Below are 16666 nucleotides of genomic sequence, written 5' to 3'. Positions count from 1 at the left end.
ATTGATATTATAGCGGTTTTTTTTAGGAAGATATTCACAATTCTGACTTTATATCTACCAACATATACTAATATAAACCTCTTTATTCATTAATAAGAGCTTTTATTCTGAAAGGCATACAACCACGCATCCTGATTTGTTCAGGCTTCCTCTGCTTTTCATATTTCATGTGCATTATATGACTTTAATTCTGCTTTACAATTTACAATCTGATGTGAAAGACAACATTTTTAATATTTCAACAACCTGAAGTCGCGTACTGTACATGAGCAGGTGAAAGGTCTACAGTGGAAACCAAATGAGCAACACAAGCAAGACAGACCTAAATATAGCCTAACTTTTGTCAAATGTACACAAAAAGCCAGACAAAAGGTCAATTTAGCTTCACCGAGTCATTCCTGATGTCCTGTTCTAAATACATCTCACCCTCTGGCGTTTTTTTTTTTTTTTTTTTGAGTAATCTTTTAAAGGAGAAATTTAACCATTTGACTTCTCAAGGTTTGCTGAGATACTGAAATAAACAAACAAGCAAATTAATAAATCGAAGGATTTTACGTTGAGAAATTTGATTATGAAACAAAAAACTTTAAATTCGTCTTGAAAGCTGAATTATGTGGATTCTTATTCGCACCCAAGAGGTACAGAGGACGGTGGGATGGATGGATTGATGTGTGTGATTACGTTTGTTTTTTAGTCTAAATTCCTACTTGTTTGCAGAACAACTTTCCATCCCGTCCATCAGATTTGACTGTGAAGCGGTGTGATCTTCCAAGCGCCGCAGTCTGGTGGTAAACTGTGCGACAGTGCCATTCAGTGGAGCTTTAGAGCAGTACACACGCACGCACACACACACACACACACACACACACACACACACACACACACACACACACACACACACACACACACACACACACACATTGTCTACAATTGACTACAAACAAACTCTGTGGACTGTTTTACTTTATGTAGAACATGTTAATGAATTTCCCTCAGATCCTTCACTGTAGTTATTTATTCTACTGCAACAGGTTTTGGTTGATAATGGCCGATTTAACTTGTACACATAAGTAGGTCATAAATTACGCCTCAGAAAACAACACAATGGAAACCTGATTCAGCTGTTCAAATCTCTATCTTTAACCTACAAAAGTACAATGAAATGTGTGTGTGTGCAGCTTGTACCACTGATTTCCAGTGAGTTAAAAGCAGTTATATTATAAATGCACACTATCACGGCTTATGTAGCTGTAGCCTAATTTGTTCTTAAGGAAATAAATGAAATTATGGAAATTGTTTAGTAAAAATATTTGTCAATGTTTGAATTAAAACTGCACCACAGCCATGTATTAATAAAAGTAAAAAATATCAATATTATATATAAAGTACTAAAATGTGAAAGACTAACATAAAATAGGAGCACAGGGACGTGGAACCTCGGAATGTTGATCCAATTATGATACAAGTGATTAATGAACAAACTGAAATGAAAGAATTCATGGTGGTTACTGACAGATCGTCTCCTGTCAGACCCGGGTTATCGAACAGCGTTGTTCCTGATAGACTTCATGCTTCCACCTGCTCCACCCAGAGGCTCACACCCAGGACTGGTGGCTCTTTCTATCCTGAGGGTGTGGGACATGAAAGGCAAAATGATGTCTAATACATGACTGAAGGGTTGTACCAGTGGAAGAATAATCTTATAAACCTCCAGGAACAACCTCCCTGCATCATTGCTACAGAAAATGAAACATTTTACAATGAGTGGGAGGTTTTTTTTCACTGACTGTTCACTTAAAATACTTCTCTCTCTCTCTCTCTCTCTCTCTCTCTCTCTCTCTCTCTCTCTCTCTCTCTCTCACACACACACACACACACAACAAGTTTTCTGCACACACTAACCTGCAACGTCACAATGAAACAGCGCCTGACACTGATGTGAACTGTGATTGTCGCTCACAGAGAGCAAGGCTTTCATGAGAAAGGTTACAGAAAACAATAACCGCAACGGAAAAGTTCATGGCTGCATAGTTTAAGTCAAACAATGAAACTTCATATCATCATTCAGGCATAAAGCCTGTTTTGCTTCATTGTTCACCATTTTTACTAGAAATGCAATATGTCAAAACATTAACACATGTCAAAATACCAGATCTGTTGCTGAAGATCATAGTTATTTTCAATAGATCAAACTTTTACATGAACAAAAAAGGTACTTTTCAATATATTTTTACTTCACTCATGCACTACAAAAGCTAGGACTGGACTGGCGGATCCACCCTCTGCAGGACTCTGCCTGACAGATTTTGACAGCTAGTTCAACTTTTTTTTCAGGCATTGAAATGAGTATGATTGGTTTCCATAGAGAATGACTATTCACCATTCACAAGTATAGTTCATTTTGACTAACAGGACATAAGCAAATGATAATGTTATCAAAAAAAAAAAAAAAAAGCAGAGGGTTGCAGGAAAGCAATTGATTCATGTTCAAAAGCATTTGAAATTTGTTGGAAGGAATGAGAAACTGCTACTATGATGAGCACTAATGAGTAAATGTTGTGGAGGTTGATCTAACTGTAATTTCTTTCATTATCTAAATTGCCTAAAAAAATAAGATTTTTAATCACCTTGTTTTACTGTATTTCCTTGTAATCACTGTGAATTAAATTACCGTGTGTTTGAATGGTACTATTTAAATAGACCTGCCTTGCCTTGATTTTTTTTTTGAATTATGTCAATTTGTGTCTTTTGTTTGGGAGAAACCTGTCATTATCTGTTAAATGGTTTTATAATAGCTGTCCAAGACTTTTTTTCTTATTTTTTCAGAGGAGGATTTTCACGTGGAATAGAGCCAGGACTGCTCCTGCCTTCTCACTTCATGACAGGTCAGCGTCTGACAGTTTTAAAACACAAACTCGCTGGAAAACAATCACAAACTTGCGATGAAATCTCGCAGGATCTCGCGAGAGCCGTCCGGGCTCTGTGATTGGCGGGGGCGTGCACGGCGGGTCACGTGCTGAGGGGTTACTTGGCATTCTGGGACACAAACAGTGGCTTTAAGAGCGACAGCGGCGGCCGTGGAAGAAGGAGGGAGACGGAGGAACAACAACACCCAGTCCGAGGCAACAGCCAGCCGGGAGCGGTGGTGGCAGCAGTGACGGCGGGGGTTCGCTGTCACGTCCTCGCGCTCCTGTCCGTAGTTTCCTGTGCGTGGAGAGAGTGGCGCTCGGAGGCCGGCGGCGGAGCTTTTCGCTCTCTGGAAATGCAACGTTGGAGTTTTCTCCACGCAGGAGCGAGCTAGTGAGTTAGCCGCGCCGTGATTTATGCTAGCGCGCTAGCCGGACCGGATCGCTGCGGGAGCGACGAAAGTTGACGCCCGCCGGAGCAGCTCTTCTCCTTCTCCCCCCCTCCCCACCCCACCTCCAGCATCCCGGCTCCTGTCCTCAAACGGCTCCCGTCTCTCCCGCCCGGGACCTCTGCCGCCTCCATCCGCCGATTCAACCTTGTCCGGAGCCGAGTGATGACAACTCCGAATATGGCGAGTGTTTCAGACTGCGATGATAAAATCGGCTCCTTCAAGTCTCTGCACTGGCATGTCGACCAACTAGCATACCCGAGATAAGCCTCATCACGCCGGAGCTCCCTGTAATGGCCCGGGAGACTGACACCTCCTCCCCGGTTCTGGCTTCAGCCCTGCTGGCAGAGTAACACAGTGATGGGTCGCGTCTGCTGAAGTCATCTTCTGGAAAGTTTATCAATAGTTGTTTTTTTCTTAATGAACTTGTCCTCGATGTAAATCTTATCTGGACACCTCTGACATCTCAGCTGTCTCCAGGTCCCGTGAACCCTGCTGCTGGTCCCCCAAAGCTGACCGCAGGGGGCCACCATGTCCATGTCAGGGGCCACGACCGTGCAGCTCTTCACCAAGCTTGTGAAGCATGCAGTGGGCAAGACGCAGATCCAGCTGAACCGCTGGCTGCAGAGGACTGCCACGGACGAGTGTGACAAAATCGACATCCTGATATGCAGCGCCTTCGATGAGAGAGGGGTCGGCTTGGGGAAATCAGACATCGACCCTGAGGTGGTCGGTGAGGCAGGAGGGACGACCTTCACCAGCAACAGCGGAGAGTTCAGACACCCGTGCTGTATCACCACCTTCTGCTTCAAGAGCGCCCTGCTGGCATGCATCCTCACTGCTGTGTGCTTCTCCTCTGTTGCCCTGGTGCGACAATACCTCAAGGACCTCCTGCTCTGGGTGGAGAGCTTGGATAGCCTGGTTGGAGCCATGCTGTTTATAGTTGGTTTGATCATCGTGTCGTTCCCTTGCGGATGGGGATATATTGTTCTTAATGTGGCAGCTGGCTACCTCTACGGCTTTGTGCTGGGCATGGGACTCGTGATGGTGGGGGTTTTAATAGGGACCTTTGTGGCGCACCTGGTGTGCAAACGACTATTGACTGACTGGGTGCTGAACAAAGTTGGGAACAGTGAACAGCTCAGTGCTGTCATCCGTGTGGTGGAGGGAGGAAGTGGACTCAAAATTGTGGCCTTAGCAAGACTCACCCCCATTCCCTTTGGGCTCCAAAATGCAGTTTTCTCGGTGAGTATGAAAAATCTCATTTCTACATTTTCCCCAATGTAAGTACGGGAACATCGGATGAGTGGTTGCGAACTCCAGTGTCAGCAGAAAGGTCACCACACGAGACTATCAATGAGCAGAGCTCATTATCCCGCTGGAACAATATTTAACAAGTCACTTCCAGACTTGACAAATAAACACGTGACCTTTTGCTTTCAGGAGGTTGTGATGTTCTTGCAGCTTGTACAACTCAAAGGAGAGCAGAGCTGTCAGGAACAACAGCCGGTGTGAGGAAGTTTGAGCTGTGAATGTTGTTTTGCATCTGTTGCGTCATGTTTTTGATCACAATCTGCAGCTGCAATGTGAAATACAGTTCCAATCTCCAGAGAAAGAGAGCGTACTTATCTTGTTAGATATGGTGCTTGAATAAAATCAACTCGGTAGTCTTTATCACAGCTTGAAATGATAACTGGGTGAACTTTGAACATCTGATGACAAGAAGGCACTGTGAACTAATGTGTAGACACATTTTGTGAATCTGAAATCACTAGTCAACCAACACGTGACCCATTACCGAGCCAGGCAGTGTCATAATATTACTTTCAAGCTGCTCTCTTAACCCGAGGACCTTGACCTTCATACAGCATATGAATAATTTATAACCGCTGATTACCCCTCTCATTGATACATCCACATGGTAAAAGCCTGAAGGGGTATTTCACTGAACTGCAGGGTATCGGCTGAGAGGCCACTCCACAAAACACAAATTGAATTTATTGTACGCTTATTACATAATGACTTGAGGGTAAAACTGAACCTTTAACCTCTGGAGCGTAGACGGAAACCTGTCAAAGAACAAACCCTGATAACAACAATAAATCTGCATTTTTTTTTTTCATTATGTCCAAGCATCCTACTAAAGAAGCTGAAAAGTATGTTATCAGTCCCTCTTTTTGGGTAATTAGCCTTTTACTTAGTGACTTTGTGGATAATTAAATCTGGAAAATCGATCATACAGCTGGACCTAGATTATTTTCAGGTCAACCACACTGTGTGTGATATTCACATTTGTACATTTTCAGACGAAGGGAAAACAACAGAATATTATTGCCATGAAAATATTGTCAAGACTGATGAATAATACATTTTTCTGTTTTATTGTAGTTTCACTGAACAGCAACCACTTCCAAAAACCATTACCGCTCCAGTGGACAGCTCGAACAAATAGACGACGTCCATCATCCATATTTTATAATTTATCTTTAAGGAACTTGCTCAGAGAGATGGGGTTCAAGGAACTTGAGGAGAGCTAAAATACTGCTGAAAGCACAAAGTAACAGCAGTGCAAACACAACAAAGTGGATGCAATATGAAGAGCTTGAAAGGCATTTATAGCTTCCAGCATGAATGAACTGATGCACAGACCCAAGGCAGGGGGGGAAAAAGAAGCAAAATGATGTAAGTGTGTTTCACAAGTGCAATAATTGTACTGTGCAAAAGCAGTTGGGTTACTCATTTACACAGACAGTGTTGGCTTTTTGACATTTCCATACACACACAGGAACGTTGTCGTCATCGCTGACTTTATCGCGCGCTTGATCACTGCTTCATTAAATGCAAATCAGGCTTCATCAGGATTTTCATGTTCTTGTTGCGTTTTATGATATCAAAATCAACAAGCTGAGAGCAGTGCGACTCCATTTACATATCAAAAAGTTCGAGTCTTTAAACACTTGTTTTAAGGCTGTTCATAAATATATCTGCAGCATTACTGTGAAGACGACCTTTGGACCTTCGGATAGGTCATTTTGTGACAGCCGGATGAGGTCTTCGCGTTAATCAGCTGACTCAAAGGCACAACCGTGGCTGCGGCAGTAAGCGTTTGCGCTGCACTCGTATGTGGAGGGATCCGCTGGTATTGGAGAAGCACACTCTGGTTCTAGTACTTGGGCTGTAATGTCGGAGTGGAGTGGAGAGCGAGCAGATTGTGGCACGAACAAAAACACCAGAAATAGACGGTGAGAGTCGAGGTGCTCTTCAGAATCTGTAATTCAAACGGAATTTATCCTCTCAGTGTTAAGTGATCATATCATTAATGATGAATCAACCTTTAAATGTAGTAAACTATGAAAAAACATTCATCAGTAAAGCAAATTAGCCGTAGTTTTCATATACAGGACAAACACTTTAGAATTATATTCACATTATGTGTAATTTTTTTTCTGCAAACATTGTTGCACCACTAATTATGTTCAGTTTTTTAAAACCAGAATAAATACAGGTTGAAGTTTTTATTCACGCCGTTGTAGAAGGTGCTTTGCAGGGCTGCCGTTATGAATTGTAAGAGATCGCATGACACTAAACGTCAGCGTCATTGCTGTGCATTATTTCCTCACTGTGCTGAGCAGTTTACCTGATAATGGACTTAGTTGGACGGGACATGCGTCACCACAGTGAGCAGATGGCTTTCTCGTGCCTGGCTGCCCGCAGTGGCTTCTGCTCTTCACTGGTTCATACTTCAGGCTCCAGCGTCGGGGCGTAGCGCAGATTCCAAAGGTTGTCATGTTCCTCCAGTGGCAGGATCCGCGGCGCAACTTTAATAGTTATGGCAGCATTTCGCGTGTTGTTCCTGTGTGACGAGGTGAAAATGAGGCGCCGCAGTCAAAGGGACAGGCTTTCCACGTTGCGCGGCGCAGCTGTTGCCACTGTCATTGGCAGTTTGTCAGGGTCATTTTGCAGCATGAGCTAATTGACAGTCTTGTAAATTACTCAGATGAGTTCGCTCCGAGTCGCCGTTTACAAGAAGACCCAAGCAACAGCACAGACTGTGACTCTGAAGTCGCTAAATCATCACTCCTGCAGAAGTGGGTCACATTTTGTTAAATGTCAGTCTGGATTTGTCATATTTCTGCTGGATTGTTTCAGCTTTCGACAGCTGTTTTGTCTTTGAAAACCTGTCAATATTTGACTCTTTGTCACAGCTTTCCTTCCAACTATTTTTTTGTTTTGTTTTGTTTTTCAGGTTACAGATTCACTGACAACTGTAATTTTTAACTAATTTAAAGTTTCAGGGAAGTACCGAGCATGTTTTTTTGATTGGTGTCACAGTAAATGTGTGAAAGACATCACGTGATTCATCTCTTCTGCTTTCTGGTTTTACTTCAGCCAGGTCTACACCAGATCGCAGACGGCCATAGTGTTGAGATAAAAAGGCTTTGAGACACCAGTAACACCAGCATTCAGACCAGACTGTCACACACACCTCGGTGTAAATGCCGTACTGTAAACTTCAGCAGTCACACCGGCCCTGACAGATGCAGGTTAATAAGCCGAATCCTCATCGCCACCTGCCTTCCTCTACCAAAGGCTCACTTCTCTGTCCAGGGAGGTTTTAAGCCCGGCTCAGGCTCTCGCTCTACACACGGTAATTCCTCTCACCCGGGGTCTCGGGTTTTAAGCCCAGCCGATATTGTATCTTCACGATCTTATTCTCAACAATAAAAAATGAGGCTAGCCGTGGGTGGCTACTTTGAGGTCTGCAACCGGCTCACGGTGGAATTATGTGTTGTCTGCTCTGCCCTTGGTAAGCACTTTCTGCAGTTGAGGCCACATTTCACCGTCGCGCCCGCTCGTTTCTGCTGAAGTGGACGCTGCTACATTAGAGCAGGTAACCTAAAACGGCACAGAGACTGCAGCCGTTAGCACAACGACGGGAAAACTGTGAAGCATCTGAGGATGAAATGTACGGGATTAGTCCTCTTACGATCTGTTTCTTCTCTGATGCTTTGATCAAGACATTTGGTATTTCATTGTGTGATTTGTAGGACCTGACTACAAGCATTAAGGGCACGTTTACTTACAGTGCTCTGCCCTTCATCACAAAGGGTAAACAAAGTGTGTGTGTGTGTGTCTGTTGAGATAAAAAAAAAAAAAAGGGGGAAACGGAATCGCAGTAGCCATCCTGAAATTTACTACGCCGTCAAGATACCCTCCTTATGGCTTTGTTTATGAGCACAAAGTCGGACCTGCATTGCTGCTGAGTAAATCAGGTCAAATGAAGAGAGGGAGTTTTTTTTTTTTCTCTCTCTTGAATTTGTAAATTATCTTGATACTCCAAGCACAGAATTCTCACTGAACCTCTTACTTACTTCTGTGCGTCTGTTATAAAAATACCAGCGACCAGCCCTTCCCTTGTCATGGGTAAGGCAGCTGCAGCTGCAGCACTGGATGCCTGGGTGGGAAGAGACTTCAGAGGGCTCGTGCTTCACAACTCAGACATGACAGCTGAGAGAAAGACTGCATTCCTTCACTTCTGCTGCTCTCGCATGTCTCCGCTGAAAGGGGTTTCCACGGTACATCGGTGCTGATCTTGTAGGAGTGAAGGCCCTGTTACGTGATCGGACCAATGAATTATTGCTTACATGGTGGCAAACAGTCAACATGAGTATAGTTAATCAGGTTTTTGATAATGCCTGTGTTCTATGAAGTACATGAAGGCGTTTGTTGGTGTGTAGTGTGATAACAGGAGAGAGGTTTGAGATTCCCCACTGCCAAGAAACGCTTGGGCTGGATCTCACAAAGACGGTTTCAAGCCCCGATAAGGTTTTGGCACAGAGAATATGTTGCAGCAACACCGCATCGCCCCTGACACACCACTATCAGCCGCCGTGTTGTCACAGAGCACACAGTGCCAAGGTCACATCCTCGCTCAGACACACAGCGGCTGATGCCATCACTTAATCAAAGGATCAAGCGTGGCAGCAACACGCAGACGTGTTTATATTTAGATGCTTGGTCCAAGATATGAAACGAGACGCAGAGCAGAAGGTGTGACGGTGTGTCGCTGCTCATTGTAGTTACACCAGATGGTGCTGAGAAATGGTTGATCAGCAGAATCAGGATGCTGTGAATCTAGTTGTTATTAATGTGGCCCTAAATAAAGGGATCTGCCCTCATGTTTATTTTAAAAATGTCATGTTACTGTGCATTTATTAAAAGAAAAAACAAAACAAAACTGAAAGGATGGCACCGAGGGAATAACTGGGACACAGGCTGGGAGCACACAGTGTGAGACATTTGTTTCTCCTGGTAAATTTCTTTAGCGCTGTAATTGCAAACTCTAAATAAAAAAATTTACAAAAAAGAGAAAACGGAAAACCCCATGGCAGTGATAACATGCAGATATTTCACAAAGACTCCTGCAGACAATGGAGTACAGGTCGTCCTGCTGTGAGACATCATTAAAATATTTGTGTTTTGTTTCTCGCAACTTCTTACCACTGAATGGTTCAACCTGAAAAACCTGAAGTCAGTTCAGATAAAGTCTAATTAAAATCCCTTCATGTTCCAGATGCATCAGATATGTTGATGTGGAGAAACAAGTTGGGGAAATGTATAATATCCTATAATGATCCACAGCGTACATGTTATTTTTCAGTTACATTGTGCGTTTTTACAGCTTATTTAACTTAAAGCTAGGGTAGACGATGTTGTCCAAAAGCATTTTTTGTCATACTGAGTGAAATGCTCCTTGCCCCCTGGGAGAAGTCAATACATTATGTGGACGGAAAAAAGTGCGGAAAAAATCTGACCACTGTAGCGGCCACAGGAGTGTAAAAACTCCGACCAATCGTAAGGCGCGGACCGCTCTTAAGAAACCAATCAAATCCCTTCGCCGTTCTACCAGCCCCCTGCGCGTACATTTCAATGGCGTGCACTGGCCCTGGTTCAGAGCGCGCGCGCGCGCGTTGCCAAGGAGCTCTCGGCGCTCGCGTGAAAAATAGAAGGAAGCGGAGCGGGCGCGCTGCGCTCCTATGCACGTTGTGTGCGGTTGGTCAGAAAGGTTAATAACATTGGAGGCGATCACAAACTCCGTGCGCGTGGCGCTTCCGCGCCCAGTGCGTTCGCTCCCAACCGGAGCTCCTCCAATGGGGTGGGAGCTGGGGGGAGCCTTGGGGAGACGCTACATTCGTGCTACATGCTAGTTTTCCAAGATCGTCGACCCGAGCTTTAATTCAGCCCATTTTAAATAAAAAATATAAAATAAATAAAAAAGTAACTCAACAGAGCCAGAGTGAACTGAAATATTTGCTGCTGCTTTTGGAATATGAAAAACAATTACATGACACAGTTACCACACTTGTTTTTGAGAGGCAGTCATTGGAGAGGTGTAGTGGTTTGCACTCCTGCCTCACAGCAGAGTAACCCTGGTTCTATTTCAGGCTTTGGGACCTCACTGTGCACGTTGATCCCTCTTCCCGTATGATTTTCTTTCCTAATTCCTCTGGTTTCTTCCCACAGTCCAAAAACGTGCTTTTGAGGTCGACCTAAATGAATGTCGGTGTGTGTGTGTGTGTGTCTGTGTCTGTTTTCCCTGTGAGCGACTGAGTGTGGTGTTCTCTGTCTGTGTCCATTATCAGCTGGGAATAGCTGCAGCTCCCACACCACTGTCAACTGGACAGAAGATGGATGCATGTTTGAAAAATTTACTCACAAATAAGATGTTTTTCTCAATTAACATTCACAATTTCTCGTGTGGTTAAGGGCATGTTTTGGTTTGATTTGGGTTTTTTTTTTTTTTTTTAATCGAAAATCTTTCTTCTGCCTCCGTCTGAAGATCACAGATGTGTCCTTGCCAAACTACCTGGTGGCCTCCTCTGTGGGTCTGTTGCCCACGCAGCTTCTCAACTCCTACCTGGGCACCACGCTTCGCACCATGGAGGACGTCATAGCAGAGCAGAGCGTCAGCGGCTACTTCGTGTTCAGCCTCCAGGTGAGCTGACCCGGCTTTAGAAGCTGCTGTTTTGACACTCGATGTGTTGTTATTGATGTGTTCCAACTCATTGTAATGTAACAGAGAGGGAATAACTTCCAGACGGCCTCCAGCTCACAGAGACCGAACGCTGCAGACGTCCAGAAGAAACGTTTTTGTTTGAGTTGCAGAAACTGAGTTTGCGCTGAATATGGACTCTAGAGACATGAGACATTTCAGTGTCACGAAGAAAGCATGTGTCATTATTGTAAGGGTGTGTGTGTGTGTGTGTGTGTGTGTGTGTGTGTGTGTGTGTGTCTTTCTTGTCATGTAACCCAGCCTGTCGAGCAGAATCTGAAACATCATTCCTTCACTGTGGTTGAGCGCTTGTTGTTGGCAGATTTACAGACTATTCCAACAGTTCAGTTCAAGCTGTCGCCACGACTCCCACCTCCTGTTGAGCTTCGTTTAAACCTCGCAACTGCCGAGAGATCAAAGGTCGTTACTGTGTCAACATGGTACAGGGTCGTAATGGTCAGAGGTCAGAGTTCAGTTCAGGTATACGGCTGTATCCGTGTTTCATGCAGGACTATAAGCCGTTTCACGGGGACAACTGGCTGTAAACACAGACGCTCGGTCAGGGTGGGAACGTTTGGGAGGAGCAGCAGATGCACATTTCAGTCCGCTGCCAGCCGACATGAAAACATCTGTTGTTTTCACAAGTATGGACGACTTGTGTTTTCTAGGCGTCACATCCCATAACGACCTTATTATGTTTAAAAAAAAAAAAAAAAAAAAAAAAAAATATATATATATATATATATATATATCTGTCACTTCCGTAATGCATCGTCGTGTCAATGCAATCAAGATATTTGACCAATAAGTCTTTGTAGGAAGAGATATTACAAAGAAAAAAAGCATGCAGCTGACAGATCCAGGCCTGTAGCTTGACGCTGCAGCTGCCATGTCGGGCAGAGGACTCTGGACCTGGTCAGAGCCGCTCCAGGTTGCTCTGACCTTTGCTGGGATGTTTGTTTCAGCAGAGTAAACAGAAACTAAAGTCCTCCTTGTGCAAATCTTACCAAAGGCAGACCTCATGTATCATTATGGACTTTATAACTGTATCTAGTTATCATTTTTCTTCAGCTGACCGTTGTTTTAGCTGTGTTGGTGACAAGATAACTCATTCTTGTGTGTGCATGTGTTTCAATTAGTTTTGTTGCTGTGGGGAAAAAAATCACTTAAAATAGCATAAACATTAAAATAATATTTCTAATGAATGATATGAAGTTGTGATGTTATAAAAGATGTCCATTTCTTTGTCAGAAGTGTTCGACCTCCTTGAGGTTTTCTCACCACAATAAGGGAAAACACTGTCAGCATTTCTCTCTCACCGTCCTCCTCTGCAGATCGTCATCAGCATCGGCCTGATGTTCTACGTCGTGCACCGCGCTCAGCTGGAGCTCAACGCCGCCATCGCCGCCTGCCAGATGGAGTTAAAGTCGTCGCACATGAACGGCTCGTCCGCCAACCACGGCGGCTTCACCTACTGCAGCAAGAGAGCGATGGCCGGCAGCGGGAACTGCATCAACGTGGTCTGAGCAGCAGCTCCGGTCCGGATGAATTGTAAAACTGCTGAGCTTCAAAGAAACGCTGAGTTTCAAGCATTTCCAGGACATGTTGGTGGCAGAGCTTTTTTTTTTTTTGTCTTGACATCTCATTTGCAGGTGGGGGGGGGAAACCGCCTCAGTCATGTTCAGTCAGTCCAGCGTTTAGATGGGACCATGCACCTTTGAAGAAATGGTGCTGATGAAAACCGTTTTGTACGACATCATCTCCAGAGTAGTTTTTTTTTTTTTTTTAAATTTTTCAACTCCTTTTAATGAAGGTACTTTGTGACATTTACTCTGTTACAGAAGCCGTCAGTGATGTTTAAAGGTGTAGTGAGTGAGGCACTGGCTTGCCTGCTGTCTTTATGAATGTGCAATCTGGAGCTTTCTAGAGAACCAAGGAATTCATTTTCCATTTCAGTGTCAAAAAATACCAACCTATGCACCTTTGTTTCATTTTCAGGAGATTTTTATTCGGGTTCCTGCTTCCCTGCATCGAGTATTCATTCACAAGAGAATAATGAGGGCATTATTTTTTGATTGAATGATTTGGCTTTTTTTTTTTAGCAACCGTTCATTTTGAAAGTGTCTTATTATTTTGGAGGAATGAGGAAGGAGGCCTCTCTGAATGATTCCTCTTGGCTTCTGACCACAGCGGCCGAATCGGTCCCGCCTGCCCGGAGATCATTTTCACACTCAAGCAGTTGTGACGTGAGCAGCTGGACCGGAGGGCAGGTTTCGCAGCGGGAAACTCAGGAATGTTTCTGGCTGGACGTTCGAAGTGCAGCGTGGTCGGCCCCTCTGCGGCGAAGCCACGCGCCGCGCGACAAAACCAGTCACACATTGAACTAAAACTCAGATGTCAAGCTTTCCATTCAATGTTTAGAATGATCTCACTTACATTTTTTAAATGTTTTCTCTCTTTTTTTTGTTTAATTTGGATATGAGATTATCCAAAAAAGGATTATTCCATAATTTTAGTTTAAATGGTACTTCTGATAATTCAGTGCAATACATCGAGGAATGATGATGATGATGATGATGATGATGTTGAGAGGCATGAATGTCATATTTCTGTGCTGAAACCAAACTAATCAGAAAAGCTCTCATGCAGACGAAACCAGTGAAACCGAAGTCTGTATTGTCTTTGTTTTACTCACACTAGATAATGAATAAGCTAGATGAGATAAAGGGGCTTTTATTTTGTAATGTGCCATCATTTGGTGAAGCAGTCGGTACGTCATGACCCGCCGAGATGAGGCTACATGTGACTTATTACTTATTTCTATTTTTTTTTAACCTAGTTGTCAGTAATGATAGACATTACCTGTTTTCGCTCTTAATACAACAGCATCGCTCTCATGCTGTGGGTTATTTTGCACAGAACAAGCATTATTTTCATCCACACACGTTAAACTAGGAAGGGGTTTGCTTGCTCATAAGTCGAGCCAGATGCGTCTCAGAAACTGACAATCAAACAAAACGTGGACTCCCAAGTGATGAATGCGTTACGACTTTTTATTTTTACATTTCTTGTGATGCTGCTCCTCAGACTCGGCTGACTGAGGGAAATTAAGGGCTCCTACACACGAAATATCCATCTTTATGTCCCCAAATTGTCCAAAAAAGCCTGTTTTGTGAAGGTGACGCATTGTCAGCTCAATTTTTTTTCTCCATTTTTCCCCTCTAAAAGCCGAAACAGACATTTGTCCAAACACATTCCATACTGTCAGTCCTCTGATGAGCTGTTTTCATGCTAAATGTTAGTTTAAAGCCCCTTCCTGTTTGAATATAGCAATAATATTTGACAATTAAAAGCAAAAAAAAACAAAAAAACATCTGATCAAAATCCCACTATTGAGCAAATTGTTGGAACATATTCAGTCCCACTGTTGCCAATCTCTCTAAACCCTGGAAGTGAAGGAAAACCTGCATGTAGTGATCAATATCTGGCTTTAAGACTGAGCGTCTCCGTTCCTCGGTTTGTGTTACAGTGTTCAACCTGCCTTTTACCTCCCGCTGCCTCCGTCGGACGTTTCTGCGCCGCCGACCACGTGAACGACGCATCGCCACACAGATAACATCTGGGATCAGAACGGCTTGTTCAGACTGGGAGCACGTCGATTGGCGAGTCCCCAAAACTATCGATTATTGATCAACCACCACGACATCAAAACACTTTCTTACTTTCTTACTTGAATTGAAAGTTTACACAACGAGAGAGACGATGTCTTACGGCTGCTGGAGAGAAATTCAAATTCATGTCTTAAAAGTACAGAGATGTCGTTTTCCGTTTCCTTTATTTGTGTGTTTTGCTTTAGTTTGGTTGATGAGAACCTGCTGCCAGCGTCACCCAGCAGAGACTCTCCACAGTCAGAGTGTTTTCCAACAAGCTGTTCTGCTCCCGAGTGAACATCGCAGTGTGTTGAAATGCAAAAATCATCACTTCATCATGTTTTAACCTCTCAGCTGGGACTCAAGATTGTGGGAAATCTAATTTTCACAGCAGGCTTTGTTTCTTCCTCGGTGGGCTCGACTCAACTTAGATATAGTTATGCAACAACTGATTCCCGAGGGAAGTACGCTTCATAGACACCCACACAAGACCTGAATCCCAGATGTAACCGCACACCTGCAGTGTTCTAGAGTGGAGCAGGCGACACCGTTCGCCTCCAGGGTCAAGTTAAGGTCATGTCTGTGCTATGAAACAAGATACTTCCCCGTCTGTATCAAGTGCATTACACATATACTGTATTTTGTAATACAGAGAATTTTACAGTGTATAAATATTATTTATCACTGTACGATGCTTGTTCAGTGTTATTTATGAAAGAGAAAATAAATCCTGTCAGAATTTGTTACAACTTTTCGTTCTTCAGGTATTTATTTTTCAATTACACTCGTTTTTTTTTTAATGCTACTCAAAAGAAATTGTGTTTCATTTCTCAAACCTGACGACCTTTCTGAAAATGCATCGTTGGAACTAGTGACGCTGAATGTCGCGCTCTCCTCTTTTTGTTGGAGTCAGAAGACCTTACGTAATCTGGAACGACCATCTCTCCTTGTTTGACCTCAGTCCAGTTTGTGTGTCGTTTAGAATCGAGAAGCAGCTTAAAGGAAAGGGACTCGGAGGCAAACCGTTAACTTCTCTCCACATGTCTCATCCCTGTTTGAAAGCTGTTTATCTTTGTCTGGCCGCCACACCTTTCTTGAAAACATCTTCCCCTCCTTCCCGAATCCCAGCGAGAGTCGCTGAATACCACCTGGCTTCGTCCCGAACCTTTTCAGAGTGATGGAAACGCTCTTGCTTGGGAATGTTTCCCCTTATCTTGCACTCCTCTAAATAGCCATCAGTACTCAAATATGCAGCAGAAGCTGCAGCCGCAGCACTGTACGGCCAGAAATAATACTGGCTTCTGGGGCAGTTTGTCACGGCGACTCTGCAGTGAAGCGGTGATGGATGTGGCGGTGCTGCTGATATAGATTGGAGCACCACTTAGGCTCGCCCTTGCCTCGCTTGTGACAGGCGATCCGTTCAGGGGGAGGTGGGTGGTTTGTGTGGATGGTTCAACGGTTCAGACAGATCACGCTTGTGAAGTGCGCTGCGTCCCGTGTAACCGCACACACAGACAGCTGAGACGTCGCCCGCGGCGCTCTGCCCTCATCTCAGATCCAACAAAGACACAGAACCCAGAGAGAGTCCAGCCAAGGTCTATCAATCAC

At 44.0% G+C, this 16666-nt stretch overlaps 1 protein-coding gene across 1 annotated transcript; it reads left to right on the top strand.

Moving 5' to 3' along the window:
- Window positions 1-3031: 3031 nt before the first annotated feature.
- tmem64 (transmembrane protein 64) lies at window positions 3032-14810 on the top strand. The gene is made up of 3 exons (XM_030120685.1): window positions 3032-4600; window positions 11196-11351; window positions 12743-14810. Exons 1-3 carry the CDS (start codon window positions 3887-3889, stop codon window positions 12932-12934), a joined length of 1062 nt encoding a protein of 353 aa, XP_029976545.1. The 5' UTR covers window positions 3032-3886; the 3' UTR covers window positions 12935-14810.
- Window positions 14811-16666: the final 1856 nt, after the last annotated feature.

The sequence above is a fragment of the Salarias fasciatus genome, chromosome 22, assembly GCF_902148845.1.
Source record: "Salarias fasciatus chromosome 22, fSalaFa1.1, whole genome shotgun sequence".
Classification (NCBI taxonomy): domain Eukaryota; kingdom Metazoa; phylum Chordata; class Actinopteri; order Blenniiformes; family Blenniidae; genus Salarias; species Salarias fasciatus.
This window is presented reverse-complemented; position numbering and strand designations above follow the sequence as displayed.